This window comes from Oncorhynchus mykiss, chromosome 7 (assembly GCF_057628025.1).
Source record: "Oncorhynchus mykiss isolate SJ-2025 chromosome 7, ASM5762802v1, whole genome shotgun sequence".
Classification (NCBI taxonomy): domain Eukaryota; kingdom Metazoa; phylum Chordata; class Actinopteri; order Salmoniformes; family Salmonidae; genus Oncorhynchus; species Oncorhynchus mykiss.
The window spans coordinates 20,002,710-20,028,873 of record NC_143028.1 but is presented as its reverse complement, the minus strand read 5'-3'; the positions used below and the strand labels follow the sequence as shown (position 1 = coordinate 20,028,873).

At 45.8% G+C, this 26,164-nt stretch overlaps 1 protein-coding gene across 1 annotated transcript in view; it reads right to left on the bottom strand.

Annotated features, from left to right (window-relative positions):
* The window catches only part of LOC110527561 (alpha-1,6-mannosylglycoprotein 6-beta-N-acetylglucosaminyltransferase A), a 117,138-nt gene that overhangs the window by 11,584 nt on the left and 79,390 nt on the right, over positions 1-26,164 (bottom strand). Inside the window, exons 11-12 of the mRNA XM_021608927.3 lie at positions 14,744-14,877; positions 1,789-1,938 (exon numbers count right to left, since the gene is read on the bottom strand). Of these exons, the coding sequence (XP_021464602.1) occupies positions 1,789-1,938; positions 14,744-14,877 (284 nt within the window). The remainder of the gene's footprint in view (positions 1-1,788; positions 1,939-14,743; positions 14,878-26,164) is intronic.

Here is a 26,164-nt window from a genome sequence, read left to right as displayed (position 1 = left end):
AATCTCGGGGGAGCAATTAACACAAGCAATCTGTTAGCAGGTAAATGCTTTATTCATAAAGAGGAGCAGGGAGGAAAGCGTGGCTGGAAAACACCTGTCCTCATTCTTCTTGTTATCTCAACAACACAATGCTGCTGCTAAATAGGTCTGGATTTATGGCAATTCATTAGCGCTCCCTCCGGGCTTCCAAACACCAGGTTAATGAGGAGATCTTGAAGATCTTGAAGATCCCTCTCTCTCTCTCCTTCCAAAGATCTCCTCCACTCTCTCCATCTCCTTCCAAAGATCTCCTCCACCATCTCTCTCCTTCCAAAGATCTCCTTAACTCTCTCTCTCCTTCCAAAGATCTCCTCTACCCTCTCTCTCTCCTTCCAAAGATCTCCTCCACCCTCTCTCTCTTCTTCCAACGATCTCCTCCTTTCTCTCCCTCTCCTTCCAAATATCTCCTCCACTCTTTCCATCTCCTTCCAAAGATCTCCTCCACTCTCTCCATCTCCTTCCAAAGATCTCCTCCACCATCTCTCTCCTTCCAAAGATCTCCTTAACTCTCTCTCTCCTTCCAAAGATCTCCTCTACCCTCTCTCTCCTCTTCCAAAGATCTCCTCCACCCTCTCTCTCTCCTTCCAACGATCTCCTCCCCTCTCTCTCCTTCCAAAGACCTCCTCCACTCTCTCTCCTTCCAAAGATCTCCTCCACCCTCTCTCTCTCCTTCCAAAGATCTCCTTAACTCTCTCCATCTCCTTCCAAAGATCTCTGATAACTCTCTCTTTTCAAGCTTGACGCTTGCTGGTTTGATTTCCCGGATTTTCCACAGTTTCTCCTGACAGCCTCTTTTCAGACTATTTAGGACAGGTATAGCCTGGCCCCAGATCTGTCTGTGTGCACCACCATATGAGTTTGCTATACAGCACAAACAGACCAGTTGTCTGGATTGAGAACAGGCAGTTTGGTTGGAGCTTCAGAGGGTCGTTGGGCTATACAGAACAAACAGACCAGTTGTCTGGATTGAGAACAGGCAGTTTGGTTGGAGCTTCAGAGGGTCGTTGGGCTGTACAGTACAAACAGACCTGGGACGAGTTGCGTGGCTAGAAAACAGGCAGTGTGGTTGGAGGTGCTTCAGAAGAAGTGATCCTTGAGCAGTAGCATTGTGTCAAGAGCAGTGGCAGGCCTGGGCATGACATGAACGGAGTTCCTGGCTAGCATACGGCCCTGCTGAGGCACTCTGGGAGAAATCACTATGACTAATGACGAAGTGCTGAGAGATCCTGACACTCGCCTTGACACTGTGTAAAATCATAAACCATCCATTCACTGGGATGCATAGTGAAGTCACAGGGGGTGTCGCACTCCCAACAAACACAGTGTGTGTGTGTACGTATTAGAACATTCTGCAGCGTTCAGCTGAATGCTATTATGAGCAAACTGTGTACATGCTGTTGATTGTTGTGTTTTTTTCATGACTGTGTGTACATGCTGTTGATTGTTGTGTTTTTTTGTGTGACTGTGTGTACATGCTGTTGACTGACAAACCAACTTCCCATCGGGGATTAATAAAGTCTTTCTTCTATCTCATCTTATTATTATTTATTTTTTTATGAGCAATCCCGTCGCTCTTAGTAATGACTTGGTACCTATGCCCTCCGAGTCCTACAGCGTAGCAAGTGTGGTTCCTCTCTCTAGGGCAGGATTCTTCAACTCTGGTGTGTGTGTCCGTGTATATTGTATATGTGTATATATATGTATGTATGTATATATGTGTGTGTGTGTGTGTGTGTGTGTTGCTCTCACCTTGGTCTCCCTGAGGAGGAACTGCAGGTCCCGGCCGCTCAGGATGCCGTAGTTTCTCACGTAGCTGGGCAAGTGCACAGTGCTGGTACCGTGCACGGTGGCGTGCACCTCTGTGTAGGTGTGGATGATGTCTAGGTAGGTCTTCTTGTCCTGAAGCACACAGGAAGAAAACCACCAGTCAGTGAGACCCTACCACTGTACATACTGTAGTCCACACTGTGTATTGTACACAGTACATAACCTGGCCTCATTATAGATCTCTATGTTGAGATTCTCAAAACAGGGTACATTATTATTGTATCCGGGACCTCTGCCTCTAATCTGCAGTGTACTCTTTTAAACGTTGATGACACATAGACAACATGAAAACAATATCTGGTAGCACTTAAAATGCTGACAGGTGATGCATTATGATGAGGTTATAATGCATTGTAAAACTCGCATGGTCCCTTATAATGTCTTATTACCGTCTCCTTAAAATGATTTGGATTAAATAACAGCCATAACCAAATATAAAAGACACCACAAAAGGTTCGTACAGGCTTATAACAATTAAAGAGTCCTCCCTCAAACTGGAAATCACAGGAAATTATGTCTGGCAAGGAGCTCATTGCTGATAAGAGATGGCTCCTCGCTGGAGTGTGCCGACTCAAAAACTCTTTCGAGAAAAACAAACGGAGAGAGTGTACTGTTGGATCAACATGATCTCTCTCGCAAACAAAGGAAGATGCGCAGAGAGCTCTGCGTCCCAAATGGCACCCTATTCCCTATAAAGTGTACTCCTTTTGACTAGGGCGCTAAGGGCTCTGGTCAAAAGTAGCGCACCATGCCTTAGAGGAAAAAAGTGGACGCAGATATACGTTTCAGGGAGAATGATGGAAACTAGTATCCACTGAGAGATGAAAGATGACTCATGCATCCACTTCATTCTCATGATCAAAACTGTAATCCTGGATATTCTTTGGGTTGGCGGCAATATATAGTAAAAAACAAAAAAACAAAAAAAACAATATCAAATAAGAGATTTGTTCATTCGGTTTGAGAAAGCTTGATTATAACGGTAGGCTTAATGTTTGCAACAATTTCCTGAGCGGTCACACCTAAACGTTTGAATGGAGAACATTCCGAAACTAGTCCTAAGGTACATTTTTTCCCTGCTCATAGAAAGAAAAATGCAGTCGTGAAGGACAGGACACAGGCGACAGCAGACAGCGGGAGGGGATAACCAGTTTGATCAAGCATCGATTGCGACATCCTCCCCGACCGAACCCCTAATGGCAGGCTGCGGGCAGCGGCGCCGATTAAACTGAAGCTAGGAAGAAGTGACAGGAACAGCAGCTTTCCTCTCGCCCACGTACGTACATCCTTCCAAGCTGCCACCAGGTGTGCTCAGGTAGTGGCAAACTACGCTGGTACCACTCATTATCAAGCCATTGCTGCCTGGGGAAAGGTTTGAATGCAGGAGCGTTCGACAGTGTGCGGTGGTATCCATCTTTTAAGAGGACGGGTTCGCAGCACGTCCAGGCCACGGAAGTTAAAGAATGCACATTCTCTATGACCTGGCTAGAGCAAAAACCATCTCTTCACTTTAAAAACTAACAATAGTGATACAAACCAACATTCAAACTGTCACACCTCTCCCCGTGGCTCAACCTGCCACCAAGGCAGCCATTTCTGCCTCAAAGCTAATTATTTCTAAGCAAAGCAGGCTGGTACAGAGTAGAGACCTTCTCAGATCCCGAAATTGAATACGAAAATTTCCAGCATGACAGGATCCGGTCATTTAAAAAAATCTGTTTCGGATCTTAGTGGACCAGATCCACCAAAACATATCAGAGTTGAGAGAGAAATCGATCCAAATTTGGTCTGGTCTGTATCCGACCCACATGGATCCGAAACTTAAATATATATATTTTTTAAAGGTGCTTTATTGCCCTGCAAGTCAGCAATTTTTGTTTGACTTGTCTGGCAGTGAACATGCATTTTTGGTTGTAGGCCTATCTAAAATAATTTATTTGTGGTGTACAGCTTAGTGTTTTCATAATGACATCCCTATAGTTGATTTAAACTATATAAAAAAGGTAGGTTATATAGCCTGTTTGACCAGCAAGCCTAAAATTAAAACAGGCCAAGGAAGGATGGAGTCTCCTGCAGTCCCATTTCATTTCCAACAATTGCGATTTAAGAGGACATGTTGGCCTTACCGTCCGGAGAGTTAATTAAACATTCATAATTGGAGAGGAGCTGTCCTGATATTTATTATACCATGCCTTACACAATCAATACATTGGCAGCCTTTCAACATAAGGATAACACATGCACACAACAACATGAGCAGATGAACACAATCAAAAGGTTTCTTCATTAAAGACCATCAGAAAGAATGTGTCGGTAACACCGCATTATAGTCTCATTTATTTTGAGCGAAAGTCCCGAAACTTGGGTATGCTGACAAATAGCTTATCACTCAAGTAAATGAATATTAGTTAGCAAACTTAAATGAAAGAAAGAAAATACAATTGCAAAAAATAGCCTACTAAATAGGCAAGCCCACATTTAAAAAAATAAAAAAATAAATATCGCTCAGGTTTTAAGATTATGGGTAACCCTTTTCTCCTTCGTATCCACAAATGTGCATAAATGAGGCCCATACAGACGATATGCCTGCTGGTTGTACCTCCCTGTACTGACTTTCATTCAGTCTCTTCTTCACATCAGCAAAAAACAACTCCATGTTTCAGAAACTCACTTTATATAGCCTATGGGGCAGGAGGTAGCCTAATGGTTAGACCGTTGGGCCAGTAACCGAAGGGTTGTGTGATTAAGGCAGCCCCCCCCGCACCACTCTGATTCAGAGGGGTTGGGTTAAATGCAGAAGACACATTTCAGTTGAAGGCATTCAACCCTATAGGCTATCACTCCTTTCTGCTGAGTCCTCCTCTTCCTCTCCCACAACAGTAGCCTATTTAACAATGCAATTTTGACGTATTCGGTTTGATAAAAGGGAACCCACTGAGAATCATTTAAGATAATCAAATGTAAATGTATGACATTTGCATTTGTTGTTTAGGAACTGGTCAGTATTTCACATATTTTTTTACACAGGGATCTGAGGTTTAACTACAACATTCTGGATCCCGGGTCGGATCAAGGGTAATCGGGTTTGGGTAGATCCATGAAGGCCACTAGCACAGAGGAGTAGCTATGTCTCCAGGGCACACAGCATCCTTTGTTAGCTTTAGGAACAGGAAGGAGAACAGTGGAGTGACTACAGTACATCAGGCTCTCCTTTGAGTGTGTCTTACACAGGCCAGTCGCCCCGGGCCCCGAGGGATGCCCTATCAGATGCCTCCTGGCAGCCTGTTGTAACAGGAGCCTTAGAGGGGACCGAGTCCCAAAATGGCACCCCTATTCCCTATATAGGGCACTGCTTTTGACCAGAGCCCAATAGGCCCTGGTCAACAGTAGTGCACTATAAAAAAGGTTGCCATTTGGGACACAGCCTTAGAGAGATCAGAGAGCCAGGCAGGGGTGGAGGTAGTGTGGAGGTGGCCACTTGTAATGAGATGGTGAAATGTTTACTCTCTAATATGTGTGTCCCAGAGAGCTGGGGCCTGAACAGGTGTGTGGGTGGAGGGTTAGAGGAAGGTTACGGAGGAAGAGCGGAGAGAAGGAGTGGATTGTGTACACACACACATACACACACACTAAACCACGATGTGGCCCCGAGAATGGTAAAAGTATGCAAATGGTGATGATGATATATGATTACAACAGTGAACGCCACAAGGTTACTGCAGTGCAGACTGATTGTTCATTGTCAGTGCCATGCCTATGAGGGTAGAGGGAGGTTTAGGCCAGTAGTATGGCTAGAGGCTAGGGCTCTGATGTTTGAGTCTAGCCTAAGCTGTCACAGAGTGAGGGTACAGTAACATTCCCCACCACTCCAGACTGCAGCCCTGACTGTCACATCAGACAGTCACAGAGCTGTTCCCCTGCAGCCTGAAGCTCAGTCTGGCTCCAACGGGGAGGGACAGTGACAAAAACCCACAGTAACACTGATGGCACCTGACGGGGGCTGCAGTGTGTGTGTGTGTGTGTGTGTGTGACCTGGTTTCAAATACTATTTTGGGTATTTCAATTATTTTCAAAGACATTTCGAAGTAAGTATTTTGATATTTTTGCATTTGAAGTAAGTCATATAGGAATGTATATGGAAATACACTTTGAAAGGATTGGTATGTATTTGTCTGTGCATTTTTAAATACAAATATTTAAATACTTTAAATAGAACAAGTATTTCACAATAGTTTTAAATAGTAGGCTATTTATAGGAAATCCTAAAAAAAATACGTTCAAATACTTTCGCACAGATTTGAAAAATAGTCAAATACACAGAAAATAAGTATTTCAAATACACATGTATTTGAACCAGGGGCGGAAATTTCATTTAGGGACAAGGGAGTCATGTCCACAATTGGTTCCTACCATTCCGATTGGAACCCGATTTGAATCCAGGAACTTCTGTGTATGTCTGTGTGTGGGGACTGGAATGCTGTATAGCAACACTATAGCTTTCACTTGCTTAACTGCTTTGTTAATGACTGTGTGTGTGTGTGTGTGATCTATGGTCTTGGATGGATTCAGTTATCATTTTTTTTGTCAATGATCTACACAAAATACTCTATACTGTCAAAGTGGAAGAAAAAGGAAAAATAAAACACTACTATATCTTGATAAAATAAGTATTTACCCCCTTGAGTATATGATAGATATGTTAGAAATACCTTTGGAGTCTTTTGGGCTAAGTCTCAAAGTGTGGATTGTGCAATATTTGCCCATAATTTTTTTTAATCAAGATTCTTCAAGCTCTGTCAAGTTGGTTGTCTTGACATAGATTTTCAAGCAGATTTAAGTCAAAACTGTAAAATCGGCCACTCAGGATCATTCACTAGAAAAAGCTAGAAAAGCAAAGGAGGGGAGGAAATGGGAGGGAGATATCATAGGAGGAAAGGGATCTAGGAAAGAAAATTAGAAAAGGGATCTAAGAAAGGAGGAAATTAAGCTATAAATAGAGGAGAGTCATCTGCTTAGACTGAGGCTGTCCTAATATGGACACTATAGCCACATTTGTGGCTTGTATAACATAAAACTAGTGGAAAAGAGAGTCTGAAAATTCTGTAAACAACAAATACAAAATCCACAAGCAAATTTGTATGCGCAAATGCACATTCCAGAGTTGTAAATTGTCCTGCTGAAAGCAGACTGAACTAGGTTTTCCTCTAGGAGTTTTAGCCTGTGCTTATCTCCATTCCTTTTATTTTTTATCCTGAAAAACTCTCCAGCCCTTAATCATTACAAGCATACCCATAACATGATGCAGCCACCACTATGCTTGAAAATATGGAGAGTGGTACTCAGTAATGTGTTGTATTGGATTTGCCCCAAACATAACACTTTGTATTCAGGACAAAAAGTGAATTGCTTTGCCACATTTTTTTGCAGTATTACTTTAGTGCCTTGTTGCAAACAGGATGCATGTTTTGGAATATTTGTATTCTGTACAGGCTTCCTTCTTTTACTATGTCAATTAGGTTAGTATTGTGGAGTAACTACAATGTTGTTGATCCATTCTCAGTTTTCTCCTATCACAGCCATTAAACTGTTTTAAAGTCACCATTGGCCTAATGGTGAAATCCCTGAGCTGTTTCCTTCCTCTTCGGCAAATAAGTTAGGAAGGACGCCAGTATCTTTTGTGGCATACACGAGGTGATGGCTCCATCTGCTGGACGTGCCAGGCCTCGACGGGCTCTCCGCCCAGGACTAATTGGGACTGATTGAGAGTTGGTGAGTAATCAAGGGCGATTGCTCACCAGCTGTACAAGCCCCATAAAGCTGCCAGAAGGGCAGCGCACAGGAGAGGACTGGGGGAAGTAAGGTGACTTCCGTGTCGTTGGAGACGGTACCCGAGCTAAGACGGAGTTGAGTTGGTGTGGCCGACAGGATACAGCAAGACCCGGAGCCCAGAAGACTGTATCCCGGAGAGAGGGTTTCATGGGGGAGACCTATCCTTTTCTTTTGATTTATTATTTAAAAAACACCTTTGAAACCGAGCTAATCATACTCTGTCCGTGTCTGATCTGTGTAAACGTCTTGACCAAACCCCCTGGTCTGACACACTTTGTAGTGACTGGGTGCATTGACACACCCTCCAACTGTCATTCAGGCAAAGGGTGGTTACTTCGAAGAATCTAAAATCTATTTGGATTTCAACTTTTTTGGTTACTACATGATTCTATATATGTTATTTCATAGTTTTGATGCCTTTACTATTATTCTACAATGTAGAAAATAGTACAAATAAAGAAAAACCCTTGAAAGAGTAGGTGTCCCCAAACTTTTGACTGGTACTGTATATTTACCAAATTAAGAGTCTAAACTCACTCCATAAAAAGTTCTTAAAGAACATTATTCCAGTTCAGTGTGTTCCTGGAACGAGGACACGCTGGTTTATTAGAACTAACTCATACCTTCCGTGTTGTTCAGAGAAATCCTGTCAGCGTGTGTGTTTGTGAGAGTGTATGTATTGGTTTGTGTGAAAGTGTGTGTGTGCTAGTGTGCAAATGCGCTCGCGTGTGTGTGTGTGCACGCGCACACTTGTGTGCCTCCCACCTGTAAATGTAAACTGAGGGACATTGACCCGAGGGACCAAGATAATGAAGACAACACGATGGATGTCAGGCTAACTTTGAGGAGGAGGCGGATTCATTGCCTTTCTTAGCCTTTATGGGGAGTAGTATTAGGGAAATAATCAAACCAGGACATTGGTTTGAGGGCAGATGATCAAAATGAGAGCGGAGAGGTCTTTAATTACATTGTAAATCACCTGGGAAAAGTATGTGTGTGTGTTCTGGGGTTGGGTTAAATGTAGTAAGACACATTTCAGTTGAATGCATTCGGTTGCACAACTGACTAGATATCCCTCTTTCCATTTTTAGTGTCTCGTACTGTTTGACAAGACTGTGTTAGCCCATTGAGCTAAACCTACGAGGCCCTAGCATTATGCAGGGCTCACCAGCACATATTGGGATACTGGGGTAGATTATTCTGGCAGTGGAGAGAACCTACCAAGTGTGAATACAACCCATGTACTCTCACAGGGCCAATATGACCTTACGCTAAATCATTTGTAATGGGTTATGAGCTTCACTGAATCCAATTAAAATAGAACAGCAGAGACACAGGAGAGGAGCACTTCTTTGGTTTACAGTTAATCCATGAGGTGCTCTTTGATCATGAGATGAAATACTATAGAACAAAAATAAGTTGATGCTGGATAGGAAACAATGTACAATATTTGATTACTTCTGGGAGTTATTATTTGCACACAGGCTTAATCGGCATTGTTCACTATCCAGCATCAACTTATTTTTATTCCATAAAATAGAAAAACATTCAGTGGTAGAGAATCACAGCCCTTGGAATCTCCAGATTTCGTATATCTTGGTACATTTGTAAGTCTGTTCCTGATTCATCATGTGTTTATTTATTTATTTAACCTTTATTTAACTAGGCAAGTCGGTTTAGAACAAATTCATACGAGTGGGTTTTTCTGTACAGCTGGGTGAATATGTGTGGGTTTGTTTGTAAGCCTGTGTGTGCGTGCTCATGCTAGTGTCTGCGCCCTAGCGTGTCTGTGTGTGTGTGACTCAGTGAGAAAAATGTGTCGGCGTTACATTGATGAATCTTTGTGCACTGGAGGGACTGTGGGCGCTGTCCGTCAGCCAGCATTAGCATTTCAAACACCAGTGTCCACCTCCCCTGATCTAAGGCCAGGGGGACCGGTGTTTCTTTTTTATACCTCTCTCTCTCCCTCCCTCTCGGTCTCAAACGTTCTCTCTCCGCCAACATGTTCACACCCTCCCTCCATCTCTCCTTCTCTTCCTCCCTACCTCTCCATCTTTCTCTCTTCCTCTTTTTCTCACCCACCCTCTCGCTCTCTTAGTCTATATTCTCATCTCACTTTCTATACTGAACAAAAACATAAACGCAACATGTAAAGTGTTGGTCCCATGCTTCATGAGCTTAAATAAAAGATCCCGGAAATGTTCTATACGCACAAAAAGCTTATTTCGCTCAAATTCTGTGCACAACATTGTTTCCACCCTGTTAATGAGCATTTCTCATTTGCCAATGTAATCCATCCACCTGACAGGTGTAGCATGGGGAGCGTGCAATTAGCATGATGACTGCAGGAATGTCCACCAGAGCCATTGCCAGAAAATTGAATGTTAACCTCCAATGTCATTTTAGCGAATTTGGCAGTAAACCCAACCGGACTAAAAAACGCTGACCACGTGTAACCACCGCAGCCCAGGACCACCAAAATCCGTCTTCTTCACCTGCGGGATCATCTGAGACCAGGCACCAGGACAACTGATGAAACTGAGGACTATTTCTGTCTGTAGAAAGCCATTTTGTGGGGGGAAAAACTGGGTCTGGCTCCCTAGTGTGTGGGGCCTATGCCCTCCCAGGCCCACCAATGGATAAGCCCATGCCCAGTCACGTGAAATCCATAGATTAGGGCCTAATGAATTTATTTCAATTTACATTTCCTTTCGTATATTAACTGTAACTCAGTAAAATCGTGAAATTGTTGCATGTTGCGTTTATATTTTTGTTCAGTATATACGGTTTGCACTCTCTCGTGTATTCAATTACTCGCACAGCCTCAACCACCTAAGCTCACAACAACAAGACTCAAACAACTGCCGTTTCAGAGTGCGCAGAGCTGCAGCCAACAGATACCCTTCATTCTGCCCTGGTGAGTGCGCTCGGCTCGAGCCGGTTGCCATGGTAGCGGCTCCTTGAGAGGCCTGCTTTTTGGCTGCTCGATTATCACCTTCCCCTCTCCCACTTCAAACATGTCTGACTGTTCGAGACGTAGGCGACCTGGTAGATTCAACCAGTTTTCAATGCAGCTCTTGGGCGCTGTTGGTGGCGTTGTTAATGGCTATTAACCTGAGGGTTGCTGGTTCGCATCCCATGGCCGACCGGGACAATGTAAATGGAGTGAGCCAGCAGCCAAAGGCATCTATATCCCACGTGCTACCTACTGCCATTGTGCACTTCAGGAGTAAGATATTTAACTGATAATGCCAGAGAAGCCGATGTTTGGAGGATATAATGGCACGAGTGTTGTTAGGCCCAAGATAAAGTCGAGATATTCATAAAAATTATCAAAGAAAAATAATTATCAAAGAAAGGGGAGATGATGATTTTTTTTTTTTACAGTGGAGACCAAGTTGGGCTAATGAGACAGTGGTTGGGCTAATGCCTGGTTGGGCTAATGAGACAGTGGTTGGGATAATGCCTGGTTGGGCTAATGAGACAGTGGTTGGGCTAATGCCTGGTTGGGCTAATGAGACAGTGGTTGGGCTAATGCCTGGTTGGGCTAATGAGACAGTGGTTGGGCTAATGCCTGGTTGGGCTAATGAGACAGTGGTTGGGATAATGCCTGGTTGGGCTAATGAGACAGTGGATTGCGCAGTGAGATCGAACAGTAAATAAGCATTTCAACATCATAGCCTTAGCTGGTGTTGACTTATGGAATAAACACCTGCTGGAACGCAGTTTGAACCAATTAGGATCTACGATTAGAACCACCCGCTCGCTGTATAATGTAGTACCCCACATCTCAAATGACACCTATGTTCATAGGGAAAAGTAGGTCTGAAGGTTGATGTTAAGGAAATTGCTCCTTGATAACTCAAATGCAGGATCTTCCCAGCCTATCATGCCTTTGTATTAATTAACTTAAAAACAAAAACTATTGTGTAGCCTAAGTAATATATGATATTTTGAGATTTAATTCTTAGGCATCACATTTACTAGTTAGTACGAGAACAGCGATACGCACTGAGGCACTCCAGACAGCAACAATAGTGGATTATTCGAGTTTGCCGGTGAAATTATCTGAAAGTTGTGTTTGAGTATGTAGGCCACGCAGTGACGGCCGACAGATGCTTCCTCTCTGCTGTGTCTAATTACATTTAATGCCACTCATAAAGCCGATAAATCTCTCCTATATGGATATGGCAATTACCGTCCATTCTGTGCCCGTTATAAATCAGACCTCCCCACACAATTTCTGCACCACAAAACGGCACCCTATTCCCTACATAGCGCGCTACTTTGGACCAGGGTGCCATTTGGGGCGCAAGTGGCTCCATTCACACACCTGCAGAGAGGGGAAGAGAGAGGCTAGCGGTACACTTCTGCATACTGATAAGAGACGGGGAATATTCCCCGTAGTGACACCAGGGGGAATAAAAAAACAAATGTCCGTCAGAGACAAAGCAATTGGAGGCGATGACGTTTGTTTGGTCCCTGAATGTTGTTAAAAGTCGCAAAGGCACTTTGTACTAGATGTCCTGTGTAGTGAGACCTCTGACCTCTTATTCAGTAAATGCCACAATCGCAAGATATGAGGGAGTTGAAAGGCTGTTTCCTGGTTTCCTTTGATGAAAAGAAAGTAGCCGGCCAGGTCTCGTGACACCATCACAGCAGTACGTCACAAGGCAATGCAGACAGCCCCCGCAGATTCGGGGAGGGAAAGTGCGAGGGAGGCCTTTTCTCCTCACGTTCACTCATTACCAGACTCTGAAATGGCTATTTAATTAAAACGGAGGTAATGAACACGACGGGGTGTCTGGTTAGCTGCTAATGTTTTTCAAGGAGAAGTGATGGGAGTTCGGCACTCTGCCCTTTAAGATAGACTAAATGGCCCACTGGGCTGTGCCGCATGCGGGTTTGCGAGAGCGTGTGGTTAATATAGGGCTGTTGTATTAGATAAATCAGTGTTGTGTGTGGATGCTGGTTCTGCAAGACATGGTCATTTCTTTGTGTGGTCACAGACCTGAGTTCAAATAGCATTTGTTGTTGATTGGCGCAATGGCACCAATCGAATAGTCCCAAAAGTGAAAACCCTACACATCAAATCAAATGTATTTATATAGCCCTTCTTACATCAGCTGATATCTCAAAGTGCTGTACAGAAAACCAGCCTAAAACCCCAAACAGCAAGCAATGCAGGTGTAGAAGCATGGTGGCTAGGAAAAACTCCCTAGAAAGGCCAGAACCTAGGAAAAACCAGTCTTCTGGCTGTGCCGGGTGGAGATTATAACAGAACATGGCCAAGATGTTCAAATGTTCAGCGTGGTCAAATAATAATAATCACAGTAGTCGTCGAGGGTGCAGCAAGTCAGCAACTCAGGAGTAAATGTCAGTTGGCTTTTCATAGCCGATCATTAAGAGTATCTCCACCACTCCTGCTGTCTCTAGAGAGTTGAAAACAGCAGGTCTGGGACAGGTAGCACGTCCGGTGAACAGGTCAGGGTTCCATAGCCGCAGGCAGAACAGTTGAAACTGGAGCAGCAGCACGGCCAGCCTGGTGTACCACATCTGGTACACCAGGCTCAATCTAATACACCTCTGAGAGAAAATAAATACTATTTGAACCCAGGTCTATATCCCCAGGAACATGTCCTTCATCCCTTAACCTGGATGACCAGGTTGGGTTGTGGGTGGCATGACTGGCATCTCGCCATCTGCCGACTTTGTGCCAGCTGATTGTGATAAAAAGCCGGGCGTTGTTCGCCACAGATCTGAGATTACCTCTGGTCTTTTGTTTGCAGAATCCGCTCCCCCCCCCCCCCCGAGTTACTCTGGTTGCATCCAAAATGGCACCCTATTCCCTTTATAGTGCACTACTTTTGGCCAGGGCCCATTTGGGATGCACTCCCTGTGTGTTAAGACCTCAGAAAGATGGCTGGCTTAAAACGTTACAACCGGCTTCTTTACCAAGTTTGTCATCATCGCAGCCCTTGTCAAGTCTCACCAAGACATACAGACTAAGCAGTAATCCCAGAATGTGTAATGTGCCAACGAGCGAATCGCACACAAAATGCTTGTGGCTGGTGTAGTTACAATCTCTAAACCCTTTTTTTTTATATCTCAGATGAAATAATCCCTGCGTCAATGCCTCTGCCCAACAGAGTCGGAGTAGGAATATATTCTAACTAATCAGAGTAGAGCTGAATTCTACTACTTATCAACATAATAATCAGAAACTCGGGAATATGGTTTATAAAAAGGAACAGTACTTACTAGTCTCCATGAAAACTACCAAAAACTCTCAAGGTGTTCCAGTGACTTTCTTTCAAGAGTTAATGAACTGGGTTACAATAGATTCCACACGCCGGTTCCCAAGAATATATGACGTAGTGTGTCTGGTGCTTTCATCTTGAAAGGCATTCTGTGCAGATCAAGGCTCAGTGAACACTGTCACTTCAGTCACTACAGTCTCCTTAAAAGCGTCCACAGCGTTGTCCATTTCCCTGAGATCAAGGGACGGGACTGTGAAGCCAATGGGACCAGCTTCCTATTGAACTCAACTGAGTTGCACTTCCTTCTCATTTGGCCTCTATTCTAGTAGTGTTGATGTCTGGGAACTAGATCACGTGTCATTTTTTGTTCTAAACAAGAAGAGTCACCAGTTGATGACATGGTATTGTCACAATACAACTGTCACTACTCTACCACATTCAACTTCACCCTCAATGCCGATCTAGACAAGAGTCTATTTTTGTCCACGACAAAACGTTACCACGGCTCCCAAATAACTAAGAGCTGAGCAGAGTTTGTACACAATGTAAATAACATTAGAATAAATGCTATGTAGCAAACACTTTTCCCCCAAAGCAGCTTACAATACAGTGAGTGCATACATACAGTCTAAGTATGAGGGTGATCAGATTTCAACGTCAGACAACACCAAGACACATTAGGCACCCCCAAGAGTCAACGTTTCATTTGAACACTGTTCCCTGCAGGAGTTCAACGCAGAACCTTGGCCATGTCAGCCACACGGGATGCACGGGCTAAAGCGTCGTACCTTCCAGAAGTTGTCCACCTTGCCGTAGACCAGCGACTGGTTCTGCCGCTTGACTTCGTCAATGTGGCGGATGTCGCTGGCGTTCAGGTGCTGCTCCACCACAAAGCCCAGGAAGCTGTTGTCTGGCGTGTGGGCTGCAGGGGAAATAAACCGCACGATACAACTGTCATTATACGGCTCAACTGGAATCACAGTGATTATTGTACTGAAGCTAGTTAGTTCACATTCATTCACTTATATACAGAAAAAGGAAAACAAGCTACAAACACAAGCTGTCATTGTACAGTTAATGGGGAACACAACAATGATTATAGGTGGGTAAAGTTAGTTCATTAAAAGAGCAATTCAATTGCCAGCACTTTATCGCTATGAGATCTGCATAGGGCAACAACTATTTATCTCTACATTAGTTGATCGATTCATGCATATGCTGTACAGAAAACAAGTGAATAGCATGACAATAGGCCCTAATGATTAGGCCTTAATGATTAGGCTATTTGTTTTGTTAGCTCTCCTTATCTGTATCTACATCTGTCCCATCATAAAACAATACAATTATGTAAGGCGGATCTCCAGAATAAAAGAGAAGAAAATGTCACTTGTTAAGTTAATGTGAAGTCATGACTTAACGTTCTATGATTAGGTCAGAAATGGGCAACGGCAAAGACAATGTAAGATTTGGATAGTCCACATTTTAAAAATGGGGACATCCGTGACCACCCCCACTATGCTGGGTCCCAAAGCCCACATGGCATAGTGCACTTTTGACCAGTGCCCTGTATGCTGGTCCTATGGGCCCTGGTCAAAAGTAGTGCACTATATAGGGGATAGGGTGCTATTTGGGACACAAACAACATTTCGTCCCGACTCTCTGGGCTTTGCTTGATGGACTTGGCCCCTCTGAAGTGTATCCCTCTTCCAGACTTTCACAACATTCTCCACTTCTGGAAAGTAGAGGGGAGGGTTTTAGGCTAGCATCCTGTTCCTTCTCCACCGGGCCTGTTAAGTTGTTGCTTGAAGCCGTTTGTGGAAGCGATTTAATATACGCTGCTCGAGGGAGCTCACTGCTATTTTAGAGCTATTGCAGAGCGCCAGTAAATCGTGTGGAGAGACGACGTGTTGGGAGATAAATTCATGGCCCGCCACGCGGCGTGGTGATAATGGAGGCTGGCCTCCTTCCGAGCAGACAGAGGAGGAGGAAAAGTGGGTGAGAGAGAGGGAGCTGCCGTCAGTCTCTATGGCCCAGGTGGGAAAGGGATGTGTTAGGACCTAAGGCAGTTCAATCTTTCAACGCAGCACAGGGCTTTCCTCAAGAGGAGCGGGGATGGGATGTGTTAGGACAACAGGCAGTTCAATCTTTCAACGCAGCACAGGGCTTTCCTCAAGAGGAGCGGGGATGGGATGTGTTAGGACAACAGGCAGTTCAATCTTTCACCGCAGCAAAGGGCTTTCCTCAAGAGGAGCGGGAATGGGATGTGCACTGCATGCTAAAAACAAGAATAATTGTACAAATCATTTTTCCTAATAATAATAGTGCTGGGGAGAAGGAGAGGGAGAAGGGAGGCCTCTGTCATCACTCAGTGTAAGTGGGCGTGACAGTCTGCAGAAAAGGTTTGTGGGCCCAGCTGGACTATGCCAAGATGCCAGGCCAGTCAACTTCAATCAGCCGGCCAAAACAAGACACGCACCCGGGCTCGACTCGGCACTTCGTAGCAGGCAGGCAATCCATACATAATGTAATTTGGGTAATTTCGTGGAAGTCATTAAAAGCAATTGGAAAACGTCTCGCACTTAAGCTGACTGGATACGGTCAGAAACGCAGCAGAAACTCTGCTCCGGTTCCGTTGGCATGCATTGAAATGCGTGGCTTTCTTTTGCAAAATAACTATGAATTAACAGACTTATTTTCAAATAATTTGATGACCCCCGGATTCTATGGGATGCCACCAAAGTTTTATAAAAATAAAAACAAATGGGGGGGGGGGGGTTCTACTAAGCTATATGGAATTGTTTTAAGAAGGTCATACCAAGGATAATTCTGCTATTTTATTTTGAATTTTAAGACTCCTTGAAGTATAAAAAAAACATTGGAATTTGGCTTTACTGCCATTAACCCATACAAACGCATTGAATAACAGATTCACTAAATGGAACCACAGTTAGTCCACCCCAAAAATCAAAAGGAAGTTTGTTCAGAAGTGTCTGTCCTATATCTGAGAGAGATAAGAAATACTTTTTGGGAACATGCATTTGATCGCATATTTATGCCACTAAACTATCCCCATATATACACACTGAACATAAAATGCAACATGCACCAATTTCAACGATTTCACTGATTTACAGTTCATATAAGGAAATCAGTCAATTGAAAAAATAATTAGGCCCTAACCTATGGATTTTACATGACTGGGAATACAGACTTGGTCACAGACACCTTAAAAAAAATATTTAAAAAATTAAAAGGAGATGTAGATCAGAAAACCAGTGAGTATCTGGTGTGACCACCATTTGCCTCGTGCATCTCGTTCGCATAGAGTTGATTGGGCTGTTGATTGTGGCCTGTGGAATGTTGTCCCACTCCTCTTCAAACGGTTGTGCGAAGTTACTGGATATTGGTGGGAAACGAAACACGCTGTCGTACACATCGATCCTGAGCATCCCAAACATGCTCAAAGGGTGACATGTCTGTTGAGACCATGGAAGAACAGACATTTTCTGTTTCCAGGAATTGTGTACAGATCCTTGTGACATGGGGCCGTGCATTATCATGTCGAAACATGAGGCAGATGAATGGCACGACAACGGACCTCAGGATCTCGTCACGGTATCTCTGTGCATTCAAATTGCCATTAGATGAAATGCAATTGTGTTTGCTGTCTGTAACTTATGCCTGCCCATACCATAACCCCACCGCCCCCATGGGGCACTCTGTTCACAACGTTGACATCAGCAAACTCGCCCGCACAACACCATACGTCTGCCATCTGCCCGGTACAGTTGAAACCAGGATTCATCCAGCGTGCCTGCGGCATCGAAGGTGAGCATCTGCCCACTGAAGTTGGTTACGATCTCTCACTCTCTGCATGACATTCACATGCTGGCCAACCACAAGTGTCCCAGCTTCTAGTGCACAGTTAGATGCTGGTGAGGAGAGAAAGGGCTTTACCAAAGATAGTGCAGTATGAGGTCTACAAATGCTGCTGCTTTACCTCAGTGCGCAGTGGAAACACGAGTGCTGCTTGTGCTAACGAGAATGCCGTTTTGGTGCCAAAGGGCGCATTTTCAGTGGGATGGGAGTATTCTGGCTACAGGCAAACCAATGTCAACCACATGCAAGTGTTGTGCAGAAAGTGCCTCTTGTTGTCGCGACAAACGTATTCAATCATTTGTAGAACAACCGCCCCCTACTTTACGACGATTATATGGTAAATGATGCACCCGGCATCAGCAAAGTCCCGCAGCCACCTACGTTAAAACAGGCATTGATTGCTGATGGGACTTCTAGTGTAACGCCCTACGAAAAAACATCCGGCAGACACATATAAAATCACAGAGGGCCGTCACCTAGCCAAATAAATGGTTTCTATTTACACAGTCGACAAAGGCAGCAAAGTCAAAAGAAGCTGGATAGGAGATACAAAGACTCCATCTCGCACATGTATCACCCCTAAGTCGCCATCCCAACACTGTATAACAAAATGAAGGGAGAAGTTGAAACATGTCGCGCTGAATGACTGGACCAGACTCCAATGTTTTGGACACAGGCTGCACCTTGCAATCGGTAGGCTGTGTGTTACGTAAGGGATAATCAAACGAGGCGATATACATTTTATGGAGAATAACGAACGACTTAGAAGGTGTGTTCCACTCTGCTAGTGCGTCGTGGAACTAACCTTCCACAGAGTTACATTATTTTCCAGAGAACGCAGAGCCCCAAGTTAATTATCCCTTTTATGCCACGGCTATAATTTAACACATATGCCAGTAGAAATGTCTTAATTTGCTGGTAGAAATGTGTTCAACATCCACTGAAGCAGCTAGGTAGTTTACTATATACGGTGCATTCGGGAAAGTATTCAGACCCCTTGACTTTTTACAGCCTTATTCTAAAACGGATTAAAATTATTTTTTTTCCCCCTCTCATCAATCTACACACAATACCCCATAATGACAAAGCAAAAAAACGTTTTTAAAAAAAAAATGTTTGTAAATGTATTAAAATCATATTTTAAGGCTTTTTGATTTATAATTTCAAATTATACAAATGATTGAGCCTACTCCATTTGCAGCCTGAGGCTGCCTGAATAAATAATGAACTTAGGTTATTTAAGAACTCTTAATGGTAAAATAGGAAATCATAAGGTTATTAATTAATGAATGAACAAGTGATGACTTATAGCACACCATATTTTTATGATCATGCTATAAATGTACGTTTGTTAACATCTCGGTGTAATAATCCTATCGATTGCCTCCTGGGTGGCGCAGTGGTTAAGGGCGCTGTACTGCAGCGCCAGCTGTGCCACCAGAGACTCTGGGTTCGAGCCCAGGCTCTGTCGCAACCGGCCGCGACCGGGAGGTCCGTGGGGCGACGCACAATTGGCCCAGTGTCGTTAGGGAGGGCTATGCCGGTAGGGATATCCTTGACTCATCGCGCACCAGCGACTCCTGTGGCGGGCCGGGCGCAGTGCACGCTAACCAAGGTTGCCAGGTGCACAGTGTTTCCTCCGACACATTGGTGCGGCTGGCTTCCGGGTTGGATGCGCGCTGTGTTAAGAAGCAGTGCGGCTTGATTGGGTTGTGTTTCGGAAGACGCATGGCTTTCGACCTTCGTCTCTCCCGAGCCCGTATGGGAGTTGTAGCGATGAGACAAGATAGTAGCTACTAAACAATTGGATACCACGAAATTGGGGAGAAAAAGGGGTATTTAAAATTACCATTACCATTACCATTAAGAGTTCTTAAATAACAGATAATATATATATATATAATCCTATCGATTAACATATGTAGCCTATAACAATGTTGGAAAAGATTTGTTTCATTTGGTTATGTATTCCGTTAGCACAGTATGTATTCATTCATATGACCTCATTTTAAGAATTGATGCCCTGACGCTTGTTTTAACCATGTCTGATGGAAGTTTTCATTTATCTCAATTGCATTATCTGTCCCAAAAAAAGCTAAATGAGATATCTTGACCAAATTGTGCAGAACCTACAAAGCGGGTTTGTTAAAAAAAGTGTTTATCACCGGATATCCTCCATCGACTATTTACATATCTTAGACGTTTCACCAGAAACGGCTCCTTGGGTTGTATTATCCACAGGCGGTCAAGTGACACCTTAATTGGGGAGGACGGGCTCACAGTAATGGCTGGGACGGCATTAATGGAATGGCATCGAACACAGTTTCCATGTGTTTGATGCCGTACTCCGTTCCAGCCATTATTATGAGCCGTCCTCCCCTCAGCAGCCTCCTGTGCTTGGAACCTATGGAAATTGGCTCCAATTCATTAATATGATTAAAATACTACATGCCAATCCCCCAGCCATAGTTAAAAGAGATGATCATAGATAAATTCAGCTTCATCTCATGTTATACGTAACCAAATCAGCCCTACTACCTTAAGACCCCGATGGAGGACTCCACCTCTACTTATGGAATCTCAATCATTTCCTATTTTAAACATCTGGGAAGAAATATACTGTATTTCCGTCCTTCGATAAAACCATTGCCAGAAACTTGAACAGAACGCTCAAATCAAAACTCAAATGTAAAAAAAGTTGGTCACAAAAACAAAAATGCCGGCAGCAGGGAGAGAGAGCAACCAAGTGTTGTTACTGGAGAACATAGCACAATTAAAACTTTGTTTGAAAAGTGACTGCCAATTCTATGAACATAAATAATGCATAGCAGCAAAGGGGGGGACCAACTCTGGTAGAAATGTGTTCATTAATGCCCATGATTTTGGAATGAGATGTTCGACGAGCAGATGTCCACATGATTTTGGTAATGTAGTATATCGATCCAGTATTCCTGCACATTGTAAACATGATACTGGAACTGACCCCCCCGTATATACTATGTTAACTTCCTTTACCGTGCTCTTCTTATTTCTATATCTTGTGTATTTTTCTTCTACCTTGTTATTTTTAGTATCACATTGTTATTGATTATCGCAAGAAAGGCATTTCACTGGAACTTGAAAGACTTTGTGGGCTGGAAATGAATCTTTAGCACATTCTTCTGATTATGAGCTGTCACTCCCCACTGGTTGCCTCCACACCTTGAATAAGGGACAGAAATAAAATTGGACAACAAAAACCTGCTTAATGAACAACCCTAACTACCATAGGGTTATCGTACAGACACACACGGCCCCACCACACGCACGCTCTCAGGAGGCCAGCTTGTTGTCCATTCATTAGCGTTGCCCGGGAGGGTTGGAGAGGGAACGGAACGCACAAGGCTCAGTTAAGACATCACCAGGGTTTATGTGTATCGAGAGAGAGACGGAGAGAGAGAGCGAGAGAGAAAGAAAAAGAAAGCGCGAGACAGAGACAGAGAGCGAGACCCCCTGACTCAGCACTTTGTATCCCTGTGAGGAGTAAATGCAAACATCCAAGCAGGCCCAGCCCAGAGCAGCACTGCCACAAAGGAAAAGTCTGAACCTGTTGTTCTTAATTAGAGAGCAGCACTCACATTTTTTGGCAGCTGTCTTCTCTCTCTCTGTATCTCTATCACTACATCTTTCACTCCGTCTTTTATTCTCTCACTCTCCGTCTCCCCCTCACTCTCCGTCTCGCCCTCACACACTCTCCGTCTTGCCCTCACTCACTCTCCGTCTCCCCCTCACTCACTCTCCGTCTCCCCCTCAATCACTCTCCGTCTCCCCCTCAATCACTCTCCGTCTCCCCCTCACTCACTCTCCGTCTCCGTCTCGCCCTCACTCACTCTCCGTCTCTCCGTCACTCACTCTCCGTCTCTCCGTCACTCACTCTCCGCCTCGCCCTCACTCACTCTCCGCCTCGCCCTCACTCACCCTCACTCACTCTCCGCCTCGCCCTCACTCACCCTCACTCACTCTCCGCCTCGCCCTCACTCACTCTCCGCCTCGCCCTCACTCACTCACTCTCCGCCTCGCCCTCACTCACTCACTCACTCACTCACTCACTCACTCACTCTCCGCCTCGCCCTCACTCACTCACTCTCCGCCTCGCCCTCACTCACTCTCCGCCCTCACTCACTCACTCTCCGCCTCGCCTCACTCACTCACTCACTCACTCTCCGCCTCGCCCTCACTCACTCTCCGCCTCGCACGCCCTCACTCACTCTCCGCCTCGCACGCCCTCACTCACTCTCCGCCTCGCACGCCCTCACTCACTCTCACTCACTCTCCGCCTCGCACGCCCTCACTCACTCTCCGCCTCGCACGCCCTCACTCACTCTCCGCCTCGCCCTCACTCACTCTCCGCCTCGCCCTCACTCACTCTCCGCCTCGCCCTCACTCACTCTCCGCCTCGCCCTCACTCACTCTCCGCCTCACTCACTCTCCGCCTCGCCCTCACTCACTCTCCGCCTCACTCACTCTCCGTCTCCCCCTCACTCACTCTCCGTCTCCGTCTCGCCCTCACTCACTCTCCGTCTCTCCGTCACTCACTCTCAGTCTCTCCGTCACTCACTCTCCACCTCGCCCTCACTCACTCTCCGCCTCGCCCTCACTCACCCTCACTCACTCTCCGCCTCGCCCTCACTCACCCTCACTCACTCTCCGCCTCGCCCTCACTCACTCTCCGCCTCGCCCTCACTCACTCACTCTCCGCCTCGCCCTCACTCACTCACTCTCCGCCTCGCCCTCACTCACTCTCCGCCCTCACTCACTCACTCTCCGCCTCGCCCTCACTCACTCACTCTCCGCCTCGCCCTCACTCACTCACTCACTCACTCACTCTCCGCCTCGCACGCCCTCACTCACTCTCCGCCTCGCACGCCCTCACTCACTCTCACTCACTCTCCGCCTCGCCCTCACTCACTCTCCGCCTCGCCCTCACTCACTCTCCGCCTCGCCCTCACTCACTCTCCGCCTCGCCCTCACTCACTCACTCTCCGCCTCGCCCTCACTCACTCTCCGCCTCACTCACTCTCCGTCTCGCCCTCACTCACTCGCCCTCACTCTCCGTCACTCACTCTCAGTCTTGCCGTCTCTCACTCTCAGTCTCGCCCTCACGCACTCTCAGTCTCGCCCTCACTCACTCTCCGCCTCGCCCTCACTCACTCTCCGCCTCGCCCTCACTCACTCTCCGCCTCGCCCTCACTCACTCACTCTCCGCCCTCACTCACTCACTCACTCACTCTCCGCCCTCACTCACTCACTCACTCTCCGCCTCGCACTCACTCACTCACTCTCCGCCTCGCACTCACTCACTCACTCACTCTCCGCCTCGCCCTCACTCACTCTCTGCCTCGCCCTCACTCACTCTCTGCCTCGCCCTCACTCACTCACTCTCCGCCTCGCCCTCACTCACTCACTCTCCGCCTCGCCCTCACTCACTCTCCGCCCTCACTCACTCACTCTCCGCCTCGCCCTCACTCACTCACTCTCCGCCTCGCCCTCACTCACTCACTCACTCTCCGCCTCGCACGCCCTCACTCACTCTCCGCCTCGCACGCCCTCACTCACTCTCCGCCTCGCACGCCCTCACTCACTCTCACTCACTCTCCGCCTCGCCCTCACTCACTCTCCGCCTCGCCCTCACTCACTCTCCGCCTCGCCCTCACTCACTCTCCGCCTCGCCCTCACTCACTCTCCGCCTCACTCACTCTCCGTCTCGCCCTCACTCTCCGTCTCGCCCTCACTCTCCGTCACTCACTCTCAGTCTTGCCCTCACTCACTCTCCGTCTCTCACTCTCAGTCTCGCCCTCACGCACTCTCAGTCTCGCCCTCACTCACTCTCCGCCTCGCCCTCACTCACTCTCCGCCTCGCCCTCACTCACTCTCCGCCTCGCCCTCACTCACTCACTCTCCGCCCTCACTCACTCACTCACTCTCCGCCCTCACTCACTCACTCTCCGCCTCGCACTCACTCACTCACTCTCCGCCTCGCACTCACTCACTCACTCTCCGCCTCGCCCTCACTCACTCTCCGCCTCGCCCTCACTCACTCACTCTCCGCCTCGCCCTCACTCACTCTCTCCGCCTCGCCCTCACTCACTCACTCTCCGTCTCACTCACTCTCCGCCTCGCCCTCACTCACTCTCCGCCTCGCTCGCACTCACTCTCCGCACTCACTCACTCTCCGCTCGCCCTCACTCACTCTCCGCCTCGCCCTCACTCACTCTCCGCCTCGCCCTCACTCACTCACTCTCCGCCTCGCCCTCACTCACTCACTCTCCGTCACTCACTCACTCTCCGTCTCCCCCTCACTCACTCACTCTCCGTCTCCCCCTCACTCACTCTCCGTCTCCCCCTCACTCACTCTCTCGCCCTCACTCTCCGTCTCGCTCTCAGGGCGCCTTTCTCTCTCTCTCTCTCGCTCAAGCACATTGCCGGGGGGAGAAAACAACACTTAATCTTTTTTTACTGGTCCAGAGAGATGCGTCCTTCTTTTTTTATAAGGATAAACCTCAGAGGGGTAAAGTCCATCAAGTAAAGCCTAGAGTCTCTTGAAAAGTTGTTTGCATCCCAAAATGGCAACCTATTCTCTATATAGTGCACTACGTTTTTGACCAGGGCCCATAGGACCAGCTCATAGGGTATAGGGTAGAATAGGGTGGAATTTTGGATGACTCTCTGGACTTTACTTGATGGACTTGATGCAACCGTTCCAAATCAAAGGAGGGGTAGAGAAGGCAACCGGTGCCCTCATTCTATAGCATCCCATTTCACTGGTTCCCTATTGTAGCTCCTGGCCAAGGAAGGATGAATACTTCACAGCTGTCATCTGGCCATAATTCATCATAATCAGATGTTTATTTCTGTCCAAAAAATGTATTGGCAAAAAAGGAAATCAGCATCTGCTTGATAAGAAATTTAAGAAAGTGCACTGAGGCCATATGCTTTTCTGTGTGGCTTGTTTAATGTTAAATTGAAAGACATTGAAATTCTAGCGTGAAATGCAATTCTATTCTGCGTAGGTTTTGATAGGCCTTGTAGGGAAATTCTATTAAAAAAAGACAATTGGCTAGAAATACAGAGAGCTTTCAATCTACCAAGACAATTTGAGTTCAATATTTAGTTTCCCTATTCAGAACTTGTGGAACATTATTAAGATGATATATTTTTAAAAAACGTACCTTGAATTTATTGCAAGACTAATGATGAGAATGATTATAATACATAGTTGTACAAACTCAAATGAGGACCTTTGCTACTTTTCCCCTTTAACTTTAAATCAGCTGCAGGAAAAACACTGAGCTGAAATTACATGAATGAAAACAAGCAGGGGAAATGCAGAAGCAGAGGAGGTTTGAAGGGGCGTGCTGTCTAGAGTAGATTAACCTAACGTAGCAGGCGTAAAAGACACGCCTGAAACTCCATCCCCTACATACTGGTTTTGACAAAAAATAACTGTCGGGGGGAGGTTCTCTTCGGCACTGTTCAACCAATCCAGTAAATGTGGAGGAGGAGTTAAGATGGAGTGCCTCCTTGTTAATAACATCTATTTCCCCTGAAAATAGAACATCCTGTTGTTGGGGACTCGGCAGAGGATAAGCGGAGATAAACATCGCTGTAACCAACTTCCATTTTACAGGGGGGAGTTTCCCTCTGATGTGTTCATTAGGGCACGCAACATTTGTTTCTTTTTTTAACGCTTTGCAACGGAAAATGAAAATGAAGGTTTCTTATTGGACAAGTCCAAGGAAGAGCAGTCCTCGTTTTAGTTTGTTTTCTTCCGTTTGGCACTTGGTAAACACGACCCAGGGCTGGCCTTCCCGAACACAAACAGAGAAGACTAGACGGGGGAGGGCTAGTCCTGGGGACCCTGTCTGAAGACCTCTTAATGCTCCATTGCGCTGTACTCATATTCACAACGCCTCTCAGAGTAGGAGTACTGATCTAGGATCAGGTCCCCTGTGTCCATAAAATTGTATTCAATATGATCTAAAAGAGAAAACTGATTCTAGATCAGAAGTCCTACGCTGAAATGCTTGATGCATACGGCCCCTGATACCTGTACCTGTGAGCTCTGACAGATGAGACAGACAAATTACAGTTTGGGAATTTTCCCTGAATGGAAGTTAAATCTCTAGAATACTGCAGCATCATCTCAGGAATAGGGTATGGAAAACATAAAACCAATGGGTGGGTGGTGTATGCACGTCAATGTGGGTGGTGTATGCACGTCAATGCATTAACCACATCAAAGGGCTCTGCTCAGATTCTACGCACCTTAGCACTCATGCACACACACACAC